The sequence below is a fragment of the Glycine soja genome, chromosome 8, assembly GCF_004193775.1.
Source record: "Glycine soja cultivar W05 chromosome 8, ASM419377v2, whole genome shotgun sequence".
NCBI lineage: Eukaryota > Viridiplantae > Streptophyta > Magnoliopsida > Fabales > Fabaceae > Glycine > Glycine soja.
The window spans coordinates 4,564,233-4,585,174 of record NC_041009.1 but is presented as its reverse complement, the minus strand read 5'-3'; the positions used below and the strand labels follow the sequence as shown (position 1 = coordinate 4,585,174).

Here is a 20,942-nt window from a genome sequence, read left to right as displayed (position 1 = left end):
CAAGGGTTAAATCATAGTCTTAGAATAAAGATAACTACTTGCACATAGTTATAGAAACAAAATCAAAGAAACAAAAGGAGAACATGAACTCTGTATATATGAAGATTGAGAAAGATAGAGTGTCTATCTTCAATCTCTACTTGTCATTAGTTATAAGGTTCAAACTGTCTAAAACATAACCTAAAGATCAAATTTAAACTATTAGGCTGGCAAGAGCTTGGGTCTAAACAAAATAAAAATGCAAAAAAATTATAAAATGGTTGTAAGTGATGTTTCACGAGTTGTTTATGATCCTTGTTGCCATGTCTTTGGGCACACCAAACAAACTAGTTCATGGGTAACAAGGTGTTTCATGGGTTGTTAGTGATCTTTGATGCCCAAAAGTTCATTTTCTTAACTCTTTTGAAAAGTCAAAGTCCATACTTCACACACTATTAATAGATGTCTCTTCCATAGAGCAAAGTGCACCAAACACAAAAAAAATGTTCAACAAAAGTTTTAGTATCAAAGTCAAGAAAAATAAAAAAATTAGGTGTGAATAACTTGAATAATTGGTGTGCGTCTAAAAAGAGAAAGTGTTAGGTTCTTAAGTGAGTAGTTATTCCCATTATTAAGAATGATTGTTAGCCAATTGTTACTCAAACCATTAGATCTTAAGAGATTGTCATCTAAAAAGAAGTAAGGGTGTTCCTCAAAAGTTGTCATGGTGCAAACATAATTAACTTGCTGCTTATTTGTCAAAGTCACTAGGGTGTGTGATCCTTAGGGCATAGGTTTAGGATTCAAAGAAGGGTGTCATTTAAAGCTTGTCATGGTGTAGACATAAGCATCTCAATCTTTGTACTTGTTAAGCTCAAGTGCTAGGTGTAGAATTTAGAGAAGGATGTCCTTTAGAGTTTGTTGTGTTGCATACATAAACAATTTTATCCTTATAATTGTTATACTCAATGGAAATTCTCAAGTTGTAGCTTGAGTAGTGGATGCAGGTTGGATTGTAACTAGTGTGTTGGTATATCCTAGCATGCAAACCAAAAGGGTTGGTGTAATGGTGTAAAATTTATTATGTTCACACGAGTGAAAAAAATCTGTTTAACGGAAAAATTCTTATTCAATTTTTATCTTATGCAAAAATTTCTTAGGCCAATAGTAGTCACACACATCACAAACAAAATTAGTCTATCATCTTGTGAGTTAATGGACACTTGTGATCTCTGACCTAGACAATATATATATATATATATATATATATAAAGAGATCAAATTAGATCGGTATAACTTTAACAACTATTTTATTGTTACAATTTATTTTGATATAAAATGTGAATTTTATTGATACAATCGTTAAAATATATTTATATATAACCAAGATCGTTTGTGTCAAATTTTAATAAAATTGAACAAAAATTTAAAAATAATCAAATGATTTATATTTTAATATAGTTTGAAATATTTATAATACATCGATTTTAATATATATGAATCAGATAACAAATTTATAAGTTAACTTCTAATAGTCAAATGATTTTAACGGTTTAACTTAACTTCTTATTTTTTAATTTATTATTTTTAATATCTTTAGTTTTAATTTAGATTTGAACATTTTTTAATTTGTTTTTATCAATAATTAAGACTAGTAATATATCATAATATAAAATTGTTTATCATAATTATAAAATATAATTTATAAGTTAAATATTTTTATTACCAATTTTAATTATAATATAATTTTATGTATTTTTAGTATAAATTAGTTATATAAAATAAATTTATCCTATACAATTCACATAACGGTCAACGACATAGACGGGACAGTCCACATAGGCGGAAAAATTTTCAACCAGTCATTATGGCATCGTCGAACCATTTCTTAACCCGTTTGAACTTTTTTTTTTTCCTGATGATTTTACCTGTCATTACATTATATTTAGGAAATTTTTCCATATAAAAATAAAATAAACAGTTAAATAATTTATGTGTTAAATAATTTATGTGAATATAACCAGATTTTATATTATTAAATCAATCCTTTGAGGGGAAAGATAATGTATTTAATATTAAAGCAAAACATGTATTTTTATTTAATAATTGATAAAGATTTTATTAAAAATAATTTAAAAAAACACAATCTATCTATATATAATGTTATAAATTTTAGGCTTAATTACAAATTTTGTATTTTTTTATAATTCATTATTTGAATTTTTTTATATTTTAAAATTTATTATCTTAGTCCCTAGTTCTTTAAAGTAAGAAACACACTCTTATATTATTACATACAATTTAAAATTCAATTTTTTTAATTTATTATATTTTTATAATCTTATATAGTATTTTTTAAAATATAACATATAATATTAAATCATATTTTCACATAAATTAGAATAATTATATTTATATAAATTTTATTTTTATTTTATATATTATATTTATCTTTTAAAATAATACTTGTAATTTAGTGACAATAATATATTTTTACTATATAATTTAATTCTGTAAAAACATTACGTACCTGATTGAATAAAGTTAAATATAAATTAAAAAATACTATTACAATAAATAATAATAATATCTTAATATAAGTAAAAAAAATACTATCATTAAATCACATGTATAGATATTTTAAAAGATAATAAAATACTATTATTTTATAAAATTATAATTTATGTAAAAAATATATATTAAAAATAAAATTTATATTATATATTTTTTCTATAAAATAAGTTTTAAATAATGTTATAAAAATACATATGATTATAAAAATATAATATATAAAATAAAAATAAAGCTTATATAATTATATATATTTTAATTTATATCAAATTTGATCTTACATATTATATTTTAAATATATATATATATATATATATATATAATTATAAAAATATAATAAATTAAAAAAAGAATAAAGTGTGAATTTTGAATTATTTTTTGCATAAAATTTATATTAATATTATATTTTGTACCAAATATTTAAATGGTCATGTGAGTATAATGATAAATGAGATATGTCATTTATTCTAAGGACCATAATTTTAGTTTTTACTTAAGTATTTGTTTAAGTTCTTATCTTTTAAGAAAATATTATTTAACTTTATAGTCTAATCAATGTTTAAAATTTAACTTTCAACCGTTAGTCAATGGTTAAAATAAATTTGGAACCCAATAGTAGATTAAAAAAATAAGAAGACTAATTTGATAAAATAAACAAAATAGAGGAATGGGATTTACGATTAAACCTAAATTTTATGGTTAAACCCATCACATTTGTTAAATATGTTTATTGAAATATTATAATGTCATTAATAAATATTAAAGTAATTATTAGGGCTATGATAGATCATGTTATTTAGTTTAGGGGTTTCCTTAATTTTAATGTAATTTGTGTTTTTCTCTCTTAATTAGGTTTTTTTAGAGATCTTTAATTAGGTTTATTCTATTGCCTTTTAGTCTTTTACAACATTGTTACCGAAAAAAGTCTTTTACTACATGTTAGGGGATTGATTACTCTTAATATGATATATGTTAATTAATTGATTGGCGACGAATGACGACCATCCATAACTAATTAACAGACTCGTAGGATAAATTGAATTTAATTTAGGATTGTTGCATTATTAAACCTCATTTATTTTCAAATACAAGCTATTCAATTTACAAGTCTTTCGATCGTTCAGCTAAAAAATTTACAAGTCTCTCGGCTCTTTTATGCTTTTCTTGTTTTGTTTACATAATAATCAGAATGGGTATCCTTGAATAAGAAAAAACATCAGCAACTTATGATCATTGATTGCTAATAGCATTAGAAGATATGATAAATTAAGAAAAAAAATATATTAGCAACTCAATTTTATATTCATTTATTTTTCTTGTCTGTGACTACCTCTGTAATTTATTTTGTAAATAGTATAAAAGTCTTATAATATTAATAGTTATTAATTTATCTCCATTGGAAAATATTTAGAAGTTAGAACTTTATCCCTATAGTACTTAATTATATGGTAAGTACACCTGTCCGCTTTATTCTACACCTATTATAATCTCTATCTCAAAGTTTTGACTAAAGCAAATGTTAAGTTGAAATTTTATCTTAATACATGTAATGTAATGTAGTCACTATAATGTTTTTTAAATGTATTTTCAACGTGCTTTTTTATACAAGTTATTTTAATTGGCTTTACTGATTAGTAACACCTTATTTTTAACATTTTTTTTAAATTGAAAAAAAAAGCTTTTCCAAAATGTTATTCTTTCTCTCGTTATTTGTACTTTGGTAACGGGCATTTTGAGCTTTGAAGTTAGCCGAGGACTCGATAGTGGAGTAAAGTCATCGTTATTGCTTATTTTGCTCATGCTTCTGCCAGTTGACTTTTTATATTGTATTTTCTTCCTTTTTCAATAAATTACAATATATATGAAATCATTAATCGGTACAGCTAATAGCCTCGAATATCTATGATTAAGGATTAAGGATTAAGGATAGAAATGATATAACTCTAAATATACATCGTATTATGAACTTTTTATAGCATTACTTTTTTCTTTTTTTTTTTATCGAATAATTTGTTACCACTTACCAGTGACCTCTGCTTGTTATATATACACAGCAGCTAGCTACTAGTAGTGTGTACTTTCTTATTGTTTAGCTGGAGACACGTGGTGTTTATAAAATACAAAAAGCTGGAAACACGTGATGCTCATCTGAATTTTATTTTTCTTATTATATTTATAACAAAAAAAATATTTTATCTGGATATTTGTATAAAATAGATATTTATTTTTATATAATCATAATGTATAATGGATGGATATTTTTAATGTATATATATAATATAATCAAATTTTTTTGTAAATAAATATTTTTAAATGTATAAATTCTATTTTAGATTTATAATAAATAATTTAAATCGTGATAAAATGTTATTTTTAAGTATTCACGATTTCTTTTAAAAATTTATTAAAATTCAATTAAAATAGAAATAAAAAAAGAAAAAGGATCATTAATTAATAAAATCAACTGTATAGCCGCTAAAAAAAGAATAAAGATAAATAATGGTGGTTTGAGATAAAATATTTAATTTGTCTAATTGAGAGAAAGAAGAGAGTAAGAGTCTTATTTTCTAAATTGAGTATTTAAATTTTTTATTTATTTTATAATATATGAATATAGTAAGATTGATTAACACTACAACAGTCTTAAAATTTATTTTATCCAAACAAAAAAATATTTTCAATTTGATTCACTATAATAATATTTAAAATCCAATAACTACTATTTGGCGATGGTCTAATTTTCATTAGGGCTTGAGAATCTTTCTATCTTGCATTAGGATTTGTATAAGTACGAAACATAAGATCATAAGTACAATTTGTTAGAGATGGATATAGCAAATCATCAGCTCAAAGGTACCTTTAATTTCATACATTAGCATGTAAGAAACACTATACCTTGACCCAAGGAGAGGATCGAGAGCAAGCCTTACGAGTCTTAAGTAATATTTTCTCTAATTTTAAACATTTCATTTTTTCTTGCAAATACTAATTTGAGTGTTAAAGTATTTGTAGATATATATCGCCGGAGTTTAAGTTGTGCAAACTATTGAAGACTGCATCTCAAATATTCAACCTGTACGTTAGGCTAGTGCTCAACAAAAATTCTAATGCATTTGACATAGTTTTAACACTATTTGAGTTCCAATAAAAAAAAAAATCAGTCTTTGTTTTTTTGTGTGAGGGATGCGTAAAGTTGCTAAAACCTTTATTTTCTTAATTTCTAATATATGCAATATATCTTATAAATACATTCTTTCAAATGCACATTATTATTTATAGTTAATTAAACTTTATAAAAAATTTCAAAAAAAAATATACAAGTCTTACTCCCTATTTAATATATATCATTCATGCTTTAATAAATTTTGATCAATAATAATAATAAAATCGGAAAGAAGTATTATGATGCTACTCTTCTTCTTTATCTGAGAGAGGCAGAGAGCAACCAGAAATGATGGTATAGGTGTTCATAGGACAAGTTTAATTTAAACATTATTTTATTTAAAATTTTAATACGGTAATTTATTTAAAATCATACTATGCTCAATTAAAAAATATAAACTAAATTTAAGGAATGTTTTATATTATATATTTCAAAAGAAATAAACTAATATAAATATATTAACTTGTTATATAAAATGTTATATTAAGAAATCTTATTATTAATACATAATTATAAAAAACTAAAAAGAATATGAGAGGTTAGATTAAGATCTAAAATGTAATGTGAACTTGTTGGCACCAAATAAAACATTCGGTTGCAGCCAACTACTGAAAGCGTAATCGTTATCGTTACGATTGTTTTTGGCTGACAAGGGCCATAAAGCATAAAAGTGTAAGAAAGTTGGATCAAGCCCATTATCTCAAAGGAGAAATAGCTTAAGGAGATGTGAAGACAATTAAAATCAAATAAATCATGATCTCCTGTAATCTAGGGATAGTTGTAAGGAACTGAGGGTGTTTTTATTCATATAAATATGTGAAGACATTATGTACCATAAAACAGGTCTACGATCATCATCAATAAAAAGTTATCTTCTTTTGTTCAGATTTACAATTATTTTACTGCTTTCATTGCCTTATGCTTTTATTTACTTTTCGTGCACTTTATATTTATCCGATTACAACTTCTCTTTATAGCAAATTCATATAGGAATAGTTTAGCATAAAAACTTTAAATTGACAACTGCTGAAAAATTCTTTACCATGCATCAGAAATTTAATAAAAAACAAAATTTCTTTCTTGAGTCAATCACTTAAGTAAAAATCGACATTATGCCTAATCATATTTTGCACCAACAGGACTTAATTGTTTCTAGAACACGTTAGATCTGATTTTTTTTTCTTCTAAAATTTGAACACATCGAAATTTGTTTCAAACCAAATGAGTGTGATGAGATGGATCTCAAATATTAAACGACATTGATGTTGTGTCAATATAAATGTAGTTGTGTTGAAGATGCCAAAAAAAAAAAAAAAAGAAAAAGGAATTTCGTTAGTATAGTCTCCATATATCCACTTCAATCTGAGAAGAAGAAAAATAATAAAGTTTAGAAACTTGGCCAGCTGAACTACTGAAGTTTCACGTCGTCGGTCGAAATATAAAATATTAGGGCACTGAAAGTTGAATATTCCATATCAAAGAAAAATAAATAAATAAAGGTACTGGGAACTGTGGCATATGCAATGTGAGTTCATGTGAGTGTGGTGGGGGCTTCCCTCTCAATTGGATCCCCATTGAATTAGGTAGGGTTATGTTAAAGAAAGCACATGCACCCAACCCGTCTTTGGAATATATTCTAGGTTCTTTCCCTATAAGATGAAAAGATCCATATCATAATTCACATATCTATTACTTTAGGGTAAATTTTTAGTGCTATCAGTGATCTTGCGGCTAAAATCATTAGCACTTACTCGCTTAACCAAATGCTATCCCTTGCCCGTTTGCAAGTTGGAGCTCCACTATAATGGTGGTCTCGATATATTGGCATCCTTGCTATCAAATCATTCTTGTGACTTGTTTTAAAGATTATTTAATTAATTAAAGCACTATAGGCAATGCAATGCAAGTGGTGACAAAAAATCCTGTGTTCTCTCCATTGACTGATTGGAATTGGCATCATTTTTTGTTGTTATATGTAAGCTTTCAGTGAGAGTTAGGTAACAATAGAATAACATCTTCAACACTATGGGATAAGGTTGAAAGCTAGCTAATTGAATTGCAATTGCAAGTCTAATTTCCAACTCACTAATGCTAGCTTGCAATCTTGGTGCTTATAGATATTAATAGGCCCAGCCTTTGGTTGAGTCTCCAATGTTTTTTCAGTTTGGTGTAAAAGATAAGATATGAGAGGGTTTATATTGGATCAATTTCTTGACCTTGGCCATAATAAACACCAATAAGCTTTCTAAACAGTACCACATACAAATTATTGAAAAGTAAAGGTTATGGTTCACTTTCAATTTAATGGACCCCTACCCATTTGTTCCCCAAAGCTTAAGAACCCCATGTTCTTCTACTTCTGCCCAACTATCCTGTTTTCTTTCAATCCATATCATATCCAATCTATTAATTTGTTGCCTTGAATGTGATTTAGTTTCAGGGTTAACACGTGGCCATTTTGACTATTGGATAAACAAGACCCCGCCAATATATATTAGCACATTCATCCGTCTCCAGCTTTTAATTGCTATTCATTCACACGTCTCTTTTCTATGCTCTTTTTGGAATTCTAAAAGGGTATTTTTTTTAACTATATATTAAACAAATGTTTTATGTAAATTATCCGACAGTTCACATAAGAACAATATCTTAATTATTATGAGTAACTTAAGGGAATGAATAATAAAGTAGTACTTGTTTGGTGAACCTCGTGACAGTAATTGTTTGAGGTTAATTTGATGTCATCTCAAGGAAAAGAGTTAAATATTTAGGAAGTGTTGTATGAAAATATTTTGTGTATGGTTCAACTTTATGAATATGGATCACGTTCAATTTGAAGCCGGTATACGTAACTTCTGCGTTTTTATATTGATTTTGACGTGAAAGTTCAAAATTACCCGCGTTAGAGACTCAATCCAAACAAGTGTTGTTTTCAAAGTTGTTCAATTTATCTTTAGTTTTGACAGATATACTAAATAATTACTCCTTTCATCTGGTTTATTTGTCGTAGAAAGTAACATAAACTTTTGGTCTTTGGTCGGAGAAGACGGATGTCAATTACTATTGGGTAAGACAGTAATATATACTGATATACATTCTAAAAGACTATTAATTTTATCAATTACTATAATAAAATAATATTATCAGATTAAAATATGATTAGATGGATGGTAAATAAAAAGGACTCGTCAATATTTAATAAATTGAAATATTGATAAATAAGGATTTTATTAGAAAAAGGTAATTAATATTTTTTTGATATTTTAAAATTACAAATTACAAATATATTGAAATAGAATGGTGGTAATCACCAAAAATTTATAATAAATTTTTATTTTCTGTATGATTAGTTTACACTAAAAAAATGTTGAGATGGAAAAATATTCAAAAATAATAAATAAAATGAGATAAAAAAGAGTATCTTTTTATTTGAGATAACCATTAGCCTTGCGTTTGACTGCACACCGTGGGCCATGAGCTGGGTAATGCACTAATGTTTCATGTCAACTAGTTGATTTGCTTCTATGTCAAATATCAAATAATACTACTAAACTTGTTCATGCCCCCAAGAAAAACAGAAAAAAATGTTTATATCGTTTTCTGGATGGGTCAAATAAATTGTCTTATTGGTAATTTCATTGCACATGGGATGTTCAATATCATTGTTGTGCATCCAGTCTCTCTGACAAAAATATCTATAAATTAATGTAAATATGCATCCTAATCAATGACTTTTGCGGGTCATTTAAGGCCATCAAATTTTGGTACATTACAATGTGACTCATGCAACCTGCTTTAATTTCTATTAAATGATACTTTTTTTTTTGTTCTGAATTCCTTAATCTTTCAGTATGTTTGGTTAACACATGACCACTCTAGGGAGACTATTTAAGTGAGCTTCAACTTCTGAGTAATTAGATGTCCTTCTTATTAAAGAAGAGCACACGATTACAATAGTAGGTATGCAAGTGAAAGAATGTACTTGAAGAGGATAAAGTGTATATATAATTGTTGATTAAAAAATTATTTGTTGAAGATTGTGATAAAATCACAAAATGAAGTATGTTGTAATATGTTTTAATGAGTCGAGGACAAATTGTATGGAGAAGACAATTTGGGCTGATCCGTTGCATCACTGGCCTGCATGGATCCGCGGCATTGGGCTGCTGCACCATTATCCATTGACAATGTTTGTCTCCAAAGACAACCATACACCTCCTTTTATCACTAATATATCATCTCGCTACTAAAAAATCTAATATGCACAGAGTGCATTATATATATTTGATCGATGAAACTATGACGCAGAAAAAAAAAAATGTGAATGGTCACATTCATTTTTAGAAAGAAATATGTCGGGTGAGACAAACTTGCTGCACCTAAGAAGGCTAGGGATTTTTTTAGCTTTCTTCGTTGAGTAAACTTTCATTTTAATCCTTAAATATTTGAGATGTTGTCATGTCATAATAATTCTTATAATTAGAAAGTGTCAAATAAACCCCTATAACTTGTTGTCACTATATTCTCTAACATAACTAATGCAGGGACTAAAATGACTAATGAGTTCCAATTTCAAAGATTTATCTGATCTTTTTTTATTTATTTCAAGAACTATTATAACCACATCTCACAAAATTTAAGGACAAAAAATAGAAGTTTACTCTTTACTTATTTATTTATTTGCATAAATTCATGAAATGGTTGAATAATTTGCATAAGTTATGATAACCACCTTTCAAAATAATTTCCTACAGACATGATTCTATGTCAAACAGTGGTCCAACACCAGTTGCAACAGCCTCTAATGTCTCTACACCATCAATATTCTCTAAGAGCATTGACCAGCCAATGCAGAAGGCTAGCTTCTTCATGGTTCCTCTCATCACCATCCATGCTTAAATATCCCACTATTTGTGATTGACAAGACCCCATTTATCAACGTCAATTGTGTTTTAGTTCCTTTAATTTCCTCTTTTGAAAATTGGCCTTACATTTACAAGTGGACAAGCTCTACATATGAACATAGAAGAACATATTTCATGGTTTACGGGGGATGTATCCTTTGTCGGCAACGCCAGAGTTTCTTTCTTTGGCACCTTTAAGGAGGAGAGAACTATATAGTATATTGTATCCTATCATTGATCATTGATGCACGAAGCATAAAGAAACACACCAATCTAGCAGTACTACCCACTCTAGAATGTAGGAACAAACTTTTTTTAATTATTTGCCAAAACCACCTGATAAATTAATTAACTATTCATGTATGGTTGTGATGTTACGAATGAAGCTACTCGACCATGTTTACATGACCCATTGCACACATATGTGACAGGTTTTGTGCCTTTTAATATGGAGAATTTTCAATACCAATGGATCGCCTCACCTGTGCCTTAATCGTTGGGTAGTAGTGATTTTAACTGTTAGATTGAATCTGTATGAAAATTTAATCGAAACTCTACTAACTAGCTAGGCATGGTTTATTATGGATATCAAACAATCGCTTTTAGATGCATACAATTAATTCATCATGGAGATAAGCTAAGAATCCCCGGAGATAATGCATTTATTTCTGGATAAAGATAAAAAAAAAAAAACTTCACCCATTGCCCGGAGGCTCTTCGCTATGCGAAGGTATGAGGGAGGGATGTTGAGATCATATTTCTGGATAAAGATAATTAATATAAAAGATAATTTAAAAAGAGTCTTGCATAAATATGGTAAACAAAATTAAAAAAAAGTCTTATATTTAAGAATAAATGATATAATCTTTTTCGGTATAGATTACAAATATTTTTTATTAGAGATAATTTTATTTGAACTTAATAAAACCATTATGAATGACAAAGTTTTCTATCTGAATATTTAGTAGACTTAGAATTTTGAGATCTTTAATTAAACTAGAAGAACCTTGTGGATTGAATGAATTATTAACATTGAATCAACATTATATTGGACACAACTATCAAAATATGAAATTATTTTTTAAAAACTCAATAAAAATATAAAGCTGTGCAAAATTCTCGAGCTTATTGTTTCAAGAAAATTTTATGAGCAAAAATATTAGGTTGATTGGGTGGTTAAGAAAGAAAAAAAAAAGATAATAAGTTCAATCTTTTTTATTAATAAATTAATAATTAACACTTATCTTGAAAAAAAAATCTCTGTAAGCATAATGGAGAAGGTACCTTCAAGAGTTAGTGGCAAAAAAAGTAATTAACGCTAATAACAGTTAGACATCTTGAGAACTTAGCAAATAAAAGCTAATATGAACTTATGAAGGGGAGATGTCGGTGAAGAAAAGCACCAACCCAAATACAAACCTAGTAGTGTTCTCCAACGCTTAAGCTTAGAATCCATTAAAGCACCCCAATTGCTGTATATTAGCTTCCTTGCATGTTGCATCCCATCCTTTAAAATATGGATATAAGTAAGACAAACATGTTATACATTAAACAAATGTCGCTATCACTGGTTTGAGAAATTATCACTTTTAAATAGTATCAAATTATCCAACTAAAACCAATTGCTTGTGTAGGAGTCAGTCGCGAACTCTACAGCAAATAGCAAGAATTGCAGAAGAATAATCATGGAGGCCAAAGACACTCGCTTAATTATTCGTGAATTAGCATCATGCCCCCCCCCCCCCCGAAGCAAAAAAAGCCACCCCTTACGCGCTATTGGTACTCAAACAGAAACAATTTTCTAATTTTCAATCACCTATCTACTAGTTTTGTTGTTTTACCAACACAAACAATAAGGTTCCAACATGACCTACATAATACGTAGATGTTTACAGTACAAAAACACTCTTCAACTGATAGTGCACAGTATATGACTTATATTAAAAAAATCTCCCTACTTTGCGTAGAGACTGAACATTATAACCTATGTTAATATATGAATTATGTTCAAAAATCTCCTCTAGATAAACCAAGTCTAACAAGAATGCCATAAATGCAGAAACAAATAACTAATTAACAATACAAATTGAATATGCATTAAAGACTAAGGTGCAAATCTTTTGAGAATTTGTACTTAAAACCCAACTGAATAAAAAAAGAAGATGAACTGCAGATGAGATCCAAGTCAAATGACTTCTAAGCGGAATCCATGTAAGAGTAGAAAAACGAAGGGTATTGCAAGAAATTTGATGAAATTTCAAGGAGTGTTAGTCTATTAAGTCTTTGATTACGTGCTTAAACGACATCCTTATCTTCCATTCATGTCATACTGTATTGACAAATTACAATTATTTCCTTGAGCAGAAATTATAAAAAGTATTCAACATATATAACTTGAATGATTAGGCGCGAGAAGCTAACATCACCAAGCATCTCCGAAATGAATCTGCAAAACTCCGGGATTCACTAATGCCGCAATTCCAATACCAGAAGCATGAAAGAAAAGGGGAAGGGGTATGTAAAAAATTCATACATAAAGTTGAATCTAGCAAGAGCATGATAACAAATCCCATCTTGGACAACCCCGCTAGGAGTCTGCTTGTGTTATTCAAAGAATCAGGAATCAGTAACAAAATTCCCTACATCAGTATAAATTCAAGATTGACGAGCTCTGCAAGACTTTGAAAAATGTTGAAACTCTTTCAGATTTGACTTGAATCCCTCCCAAAAATAAAGCGTCTTGTCCAGTCTGATACTACTAATGCCCTTGTGCGCCAGCTGACTTGCTTGCTGTTCAAAGCATTTGATGAAAAGCTTTAGTAACTTGATTAATCAGAATGCCTTATGAGTCTTGTAGTTTAAATTTTTTTATAATATTAAGCAAAGGGAAACTGACTACCTTGCATAGACAGAATACCACAACCATTGAGAGCTGTGTCCAATTGAAACCCAATCCCCAGGAAGCTGTGCAGCTGTTTGCTCTCCTCCTAGAGGAGCGAATTGACCTAAATGCTTGTACCTTGAGGAACAATCAACCATGTAGTTATGAGAAATTAGAAAACATTGACCAACCAATGAAAAACATTGAATCATTGATCATTTCATCATCATGTGAAAGTAAAGAGCACATAAAAGCAAAGCTAGTAAACTAATATGATCATGCTACCTAAAGGGTTTGAAGCGATGGCGCCCTTCTCCCCTGAACCTGATAGGACCCTCTGGATTTTTCTCACACTCTTCCATCCGGTTAAAGCACTTGGCCAGGTAGGTGCCTTGCTGAGATGCAACCTGATATGCAGTTTAAGAAGCCTGAAGTCATATTACTGAAGAGACAAAATCAGACAATAGAATGCCACATGCAATTAACATGATATGCACCTGCGCTGTAGCAGGAAGAAATTTCATCTGGGAATCCACTTTAGAGAGTATGGTTTTGAGTTCTTCGATATTCAGTTCAATAGATTCTTTTTCAACATCTTCCTTGGATCCTTTCAACAAATCAGCAATGTTGTGCATCTGTTGACTCTTTAGATATAGCTCCACCTGAGGGTATCTCTCACAGATATCAGCCAATACCTCCTGAAATTCTTTGACAGTAAGAGTTCCTGAATTGTCTTTGTCAGCCTTCTTAAATATTGCCGCGATATCTTCCTGAAATGCCAAAACCCAAATAATAATCAACACAGGAAGAAAGATAACATCTGAAATTCCAATAAATGGGACACATCATGCAAGTCCCAGAATATCAATAGATTTTAGCTTTATGAAACATTCAGCTAGCTTGGCAAGGCAATAAGTACTGGTGAGCACATAGTTATTAACCAAGATGTGTGCTTAGTGTATAAATAATATGATAAAGATTTTACTATTTCATCAAAGTTAAATAGATATATTACTCAATGAAGAACAATAAAGAAACAAAACCCAAGTGTAATGTTATAAACTTAACAGTATTGATACCAATAAGTCTCCATAAGAATGGAATATAGCCGGTGTGTTGCACATGTGTGAGAACATGCACTAGCAACAACGTCCAATATTAATTAAATAAATGATGAAGAAATACCATGACTTTTCGCTGGTTTATTGTGGCACAATCACCAAGTGCATACACGTTGTTTGTTGCTTCAACTCTCAACCATTCATCAGTAGCTATGGCTCGTCTGTTAGTCTGTTCAGAATAACTTTTGTCGAGTAAATAATAAAAGAATATAAAATTGATTTGCTGAAAAATAAAAAAGACTTAAATATATTTTCATTCTTATATATATCCGAATTTTGTATTTGATTTTTAATAAATTTTAAAATAATTTGTTTAGACTTTGTGTCCATTACATATTTGATAATTTATAGTCACTCAAAACGGCCACTATTTGTTTTAAAATCCAGTAGTTCTTCACCAAACTTCTTCTTCTTCCTTCAATCTTCATCTTCCAAAACAGATCTCAATTTTTTTTTTTAAAAGGAAACAGATCTCTGTTCACTCATTAACATTTAACACCACACCTCAATGGTACCCGAAAACCCGAAGCCGTTCTGATTGTTGAGCCACATATCCTGAATCGCAGATCTAGCGAAGGATTTGGGTAAGCCACCGGTGAGGTTGTTGTAAGAGAGACGAAGCTCCTGCAAACTCACGAACTTGTCGAATACATCAGGCAAGGTACCGATGAGGTTTGCGTTTCCAAGTTCGAGTTTGACAAGGTTGTTGTTATCATTCAACTCGACGGGAATCGTCCATGGAGCGAGGTTGATCCTATCGGTCATGCTGAGGGTTTGTATGCTGGTGAGTCCCTGGAAGCAACCATCGGGGGCGGAGGTGAAGTTGTTGCTGCTAAGGAACACGCTTTCGAGCATGGAGAGGTTGGCAAGTGAAGGCAATGCGCCGGAGAGCGCGTTGTTCTGGAGAGTGAGTTCAGATCCGGAGGAAGCGTTCCGCCGAGTGATTGCGAAGCGATGTTGATTGTGGTGATGCGGTTGGCGTTGCACTTCACGCCCTTCCAGTCGCAGAAGCTGCTCCCAGTCCACCCCGACGATGTCGGCCTTAGCGCCTTCGCGAGCTTCGACATGAACTCGCCATCGTCAACAATGGCGGTGCACAAGATACACAAGAAGAGAAGAAAGAGCTTACACGGAGAAAGTAGGGTTTTAATTTGGAGGTAGCCATTCAGATTTGAGAGAACAGTATTTATTTTTTACTTTGAATTTAATTTTAAAATAAATACTCTTATTATCAAATATTTGGTAGACAAAGAGTATATTATGTAAAGGAAAAATTTATTAGAGATGGAATATAAAATTTGGATATATATTAAATATGAAAATTATATTTAAGCCAAAAATAAATACAAACTATACCAGAAACATGATTTGGAATATTGAATCGGGACAACTATAATGGTAAATTTCCCAAAGACATACCTGACCAATTTGTGACATAAAATCTCTTATAAATGGACGAGTGCCAATACCAGTTGACCAGACAGCCATTCCATATGGAATTGTAGTAATTGCTCCTCCATTTTTCATTTCTTTAGTAGAAATTTCTTTCTGAGAAACCTTCACAACCATGGATCCGGTTTTCACATCAATACCATCTCTTCCGAACTTCTCTTCAGCAAAAGCAGTGATTCTTTTGTCAAACCTGAAAAGTGAGCATAAGAATGAAAACTTATAAGCTCATAGTATGCTCTATTTTAAACCACCCAACCACACGTATAAAATCCATGACTGAATCAAATACTTTCAAATGTGGAAATGGCTACTCGTAAACACACATAAGGGACAGCAAAGCATCATTAAACAACTTGCTAATAAGGAGAAAGGTGTAATGAGAGTTTCATGCTCACATGCTCAAAATATGATCTCCAGCCTCCAGAAGTGTAATTTTAACTAGATCTTTTATCCCAGGATATATGTTGACCAAATCCTCAGTGACATAGTCATGTAGTGAGGCTGCAAACTCCACTCCAGTTGGACCACCTCCAACAATAGCAAAATGAAGAATTCTCTTCTTTTCTTCTTCACTTACACTAGGCAAACTTGCTCTCTCAAAGCAGTCAATAACGGTTCTTCTAATCTTCTGTGCATCTTCAACTTCCTGCACAGTACGCACACATGTCTATGAGATAACTAAAAACCACAAATACGTGTATAAACAATATCCAATCACACCTAAGAATTAAGATATCATTGGCCCCTTCTCCTGGCCTGACTATTTCTTAACAGGGCGAAGAACACTGCTTTTTGAAATAAAAAATAAAAAAAGGTACACCTTAAATACATGATGATAGTATGATGAAAGAAGATACCTTCAAGAAATGACAATTCTCCATCACTCCAGGAGTATTAAATGTGTTGACATTTGCTCCCACGGCTATGATTAGGTAGTCATAGTCCACCACAAACTCTTCTTTCTCGTTCAAATTATTACTTATATTAGATCGACAGTAAACTTTCCTGTTTGTTGCATCAATCTTGAGACATTCTGCTTCACTAAATTGCATGTCCATCTTTTTCTGTGTGGAGGATAACAATTAACAAGGAAAACGTTTAATTGCATTGCCTCCACCTCCACCAGTAAAGAACATTTTTTTTTTTTATCAGCACCACCAGTAAAGAACATAGCATTAAGCAAATATCAATGCTGGCAATCTATTTACCAGAATATGTATTTCCTAGTGGCTACTAGCAATTCTTCATCCACCAAAATATCTTATTCATTTTATCACGTGGCACAATCTCATAAATGTGTGCTCTGTTGTTTCAGGGAAAATATAGCATATTGGCGTGACAAAATCACCAGCGAAAATACATGCACCCACCTGCCCATATGTTTTCTCTGTACTCATTGTACATGTAAGATAAGTTTGGTCAACCCAACACTTTATGGTTAACTGTTAACACTGATCAATCTCGGTAGATAAAGATATAGGGGAATGGCTTGAAATTGAAATTGAAACTAATCTGTGTGCATATTTTTTTCTCATTAAATACTTTACAGGAGAAAAAAATTAAAAAAAAGGAAAATTAATTGGATTTTGAAAAAGTTAAATGAAACTCGCTTCCCTCCTCTCCAATTTTTTTTAAAAATTCCCTAAATATCCGAAATACACATCTTATTTAGAAGGGCATAGGTTAATAAATAAAAAATAATGTTTTTCAATATAACATATATAAATATTATTTCTGTAGTTTTAATGTAATATTTTTCTAGAAATAAACTTTTTCTAAATTGATAAAATGAATCATAAAAAGTAAAGGGTTTAAGAGGAGCTGTCTTATCAAGCATCACTGAAACAGGACAAGTACTGATAAAAAATAAAATAAAAAACTGACAGGACAGCTAAAAACCGATCAATTAAATTTAAGCAAGGTAGAGCACAATTATAGTGGCTCTCCTATCAAATTCAAAAAGCAACTAGTTAACAGTTCAGTGTTCGGGTTTGGTGGTATTCTTTTAAAATTAATCAACAATTTCATAAAAAAAATGTAAAATACAATCTCATAATGCAGAAGTATGAAACAGGGGCCAAATGAGTATTTTGTTGTGATATCACCTTCCTGAAAATGTTGCGGACGGGTTCGACAATGCTGCGAGCTTCGACGGTGCCACAGGTAACACTAGGCAGCAAAGGAGTGAATGCAAAGTAATTGCGAGGGGACACCACGTGAACCTCATATTTGGGGTTGTCCAGATTCCTCAAGAAACTCGTGCCAGCCCACCCTGTTCCCAGTACCACCACCTTCTTCTTCTCCGTGGTCGTCGCCGCTGCTTCAGATGCGGCTACAGCCTCTCCGTAAGCCAGAACCCCTCCACCACTGCATCAACCGAACCATTCACTCACACATCACCAAATATATCACAGTATTTAACTTATATACATTGTTATTTTTAAAATATTTTTGAAAATCAAATAAAATTCATTATGTTGTAACTTTCCTTAAATTGTGGATTGTATATTAGCATTATTGATTTTATGTGATAGTCATTTTAAAATCATTTTCGCCGAATTTATCAAAACTAAGAAATTATTGCATGATTTCAGACAGCTATCCAAGAAATTACTACATGATTTTAGACCAATGTATGCCCATAGTGTTCAGTAATCTTTACGCCACATATAATCATGATTTACAATTTATAAAAAAGAGTTGGTAACAGTCAATCATGTGTCATGTGAAGATTAATCGGATCATAATAATTCTAGACCGTGTACTAATTTTTTTTTATCAAAATCAATCACAGCTTTCCATATTACCGCGTCAGAACACAAGATACATTTCTCTTATACGGGTTGAATTCTGTAAGATATGTGTGTCAATTCTACAATTTTGCGTAAGTCTTCGTAGATCTATTCACTCATAACTCATGTAATGTCAATGTACCTAATCTATAAATTCAATTTAAGTTGTAACTTGAATACAGAACAGAACACAGTTTGATGCAGAGGATCGGAGAATAATTAAGAATGTATTTCTGGAAAAAAAAAATGGCTTTAAAAGTTTGCTTTTATTGCAATGTGGATGGATCTACCTTGAATGAAAAATTCAGCGAACTAGATGCGAAAATATGATAAAGGAAGCACGATGGAAAAGTGAAAACAGAGAAGGAAAAACAAGTTGTGTTTGTGGAAAAGAAAGAAAAAAGTGAAATGAAGTTGATTGTACCTTACGGTGGTGCAGAGAAGTACAAGCTTGAAGTTGGACCCATGATCACGGAAAGCTCTAGAAACTCGTTCAAAGAAAGTGAAACTCCACATTTTTTGTTACTGCAAGGTTTCGCGTGAAGTGTCCGAAATTACAGGAAAAGAGAAATATGAGAAAGTTAGAGAGAGAGAGAGAGAGGAGGTAGTTGTAGAGAGAGAAAGAGAGGAGTCTGGTATGGTGTGTTTGTATGTGAAATGGGGTCAAAGAGAGAATCCAGAGAGGAAGTTACGAAGCAGGAACCGCGTGTGTTCTAGGCTTTTAGCTTTAGGTGATGGCTTTCGTAATCACTTGTACTTTTTTATTCCTTTTCTTTTTCTTAATTTTAAAAAAATAACACTTTCACGAAAATTATGATTTTGCACGTAAAAAGGAAAGAATAATTTATTAAAACTTTATTTTTTAATTAAAAAAATAGTTGGTGAGGAGTAAAGTAGCAGCCACCAGGTTAATAATATATAAATACACGTATTATTGTAAATTCTCGAATTATATATGATAAGTATTAATGTATTTTATATTGTCAAGATAATAATATATTTAACTTTTCACTTAATGCTTTCTTAGTTTTCTTTATAAAACGATTTATAAAAGCAGTAAAAAAAAGACGATTTATAAAATAAAAAAAAATATTAGAAGAGTAAATGTATGATCTGTTCTTCTTTGATTGATTGTTAGTTTTTACATGTTAGGCTGGCAGCCAAGCGAAGGAAGCAGGTGTCACACGACACACGTATACGGTTTATGCCTCTGCTTCAATCTATCAAGATTACTACAATATTAAAAAATAAACCTACCCAAACATGTAATATATTTTTTTTTATTGTTAATAATCAATAAAAAAATTATCATATCATTAAAAATACTTACCTTTTTTGTTGTTTATTTTAAAATTTATATTTAAAACATTATCTAACTCGTTAATACTTTCTCTTGTTTATGTATTATTATTATTATTAAAATAATTAGTAGTTAAGAAAAATGAATTTTATATCGACAAATTAACACTTTCAAAATTATATTACTATTTAATACTACCTCAAATATAAAAATGTACCAAATAACATAATATTAATTTACTAAACAATAATATAATTTTTTCACTCAAGTTACATTCAAAATCATTTCAACACAATGACAATCATTTTCACTACCAAAAAATGAAAATAATTTACCGAGGCTTTGGTGGCTTGGCTGCTCTATGAATTGACTGGAATTATTGTGTCATGATTTCTAGAAGAATGATAGGTTGTTGTTGGATCGAAAATCTAGAGAGACAGGCTTACCAAATACCAACAATTTTTTATTGCATACTCCGTTCATTAGACTATGATCACGATCTTGTTGGTTGCAAGTGAAAGCCTTGCCAGCAATTTTGGACACTCTTGAAGATTCAACCAAAACTTTGGGGAGAACTTTGATTACTAGTTACATAAAAAACTCAACAGGATTCTTCATGCCTCGTTGGGCAATTGAAAATGTCAAAAAGTCATGTTACAGTGCATGCTTTTAATTTTGATAGCATATGTGAAGTTTGAACTTTTAATTTTGACCTTTTGCTTGCACCAATTATTAAAACAAAAAATTAATTTCAATTAAAGATCACTGCCAAAGGCATC

General features: G+C 30.2%; 1 protein-coding gene across 1 annotated transcript; it reads right to left on the bottom strand.

The window, feature by feature from the left end:
- Positions 1 to 12,862: 12,862 nt before the first annotated feature.
- On the bottom strand, positions 12,863 to 19,545 carry LOC114421313 (external alternative NAD(P)H-ubiquinone oxidoreductase B2, mitochondrial-like). The gene is made up of 10 exons (XM_028387182.1): positions 19,288 to 19,545; positions 18,177 to 18,438; positions 16,929 to 17,135; positions 16,467 to 16,717; positions 16,039 to 16,261; positions 14,684 to 14,788; positions 13,996 to 14,268; positions 13,784 to 13,905; positions 13,517 to 13,636; positions 12,863 to 13,407 (listed from the first exon to the last, which is right to left on the bottom strand). Exons 1-10 carry the CDS (start codon positions 19,377 to 19,379, stop codon positions 13,320 to 13,322), a joined length of 1,743 nt encoding a protein of 580 aa, XP_028242983.1. The 5' UTR covers positions 19,380 to 19,545; the 3' UTR covers positions 12,863 to 13,319.
- Positions 19,546 to 20,942: the final 1,397 nt, after the last annotated feature.

Coding starts and splice junctions, on each gene's coding strand:
- LOC114421313 (XM_028387182.1), bottom strand. CDS start 19,379: ATGTGGAGTTTCACTTTCTTTGAACGAGTTTCTAGAGCTTTCCGTGAT. Junction 13,906..13,995: donor TTCTTCCTGCTACAGCGCAG/GTGCATATCATG, acceptor ACTGCATATCAG/GTTGCATCTCAGCAAGGCAC. Junction 13,637..13,783: donor CATCGCTTCAAACCCTTTAG/GTAGCATGATCA, acceptor TTGTTCCTCAAG/GTACAAGCATTTAGGTCAAT.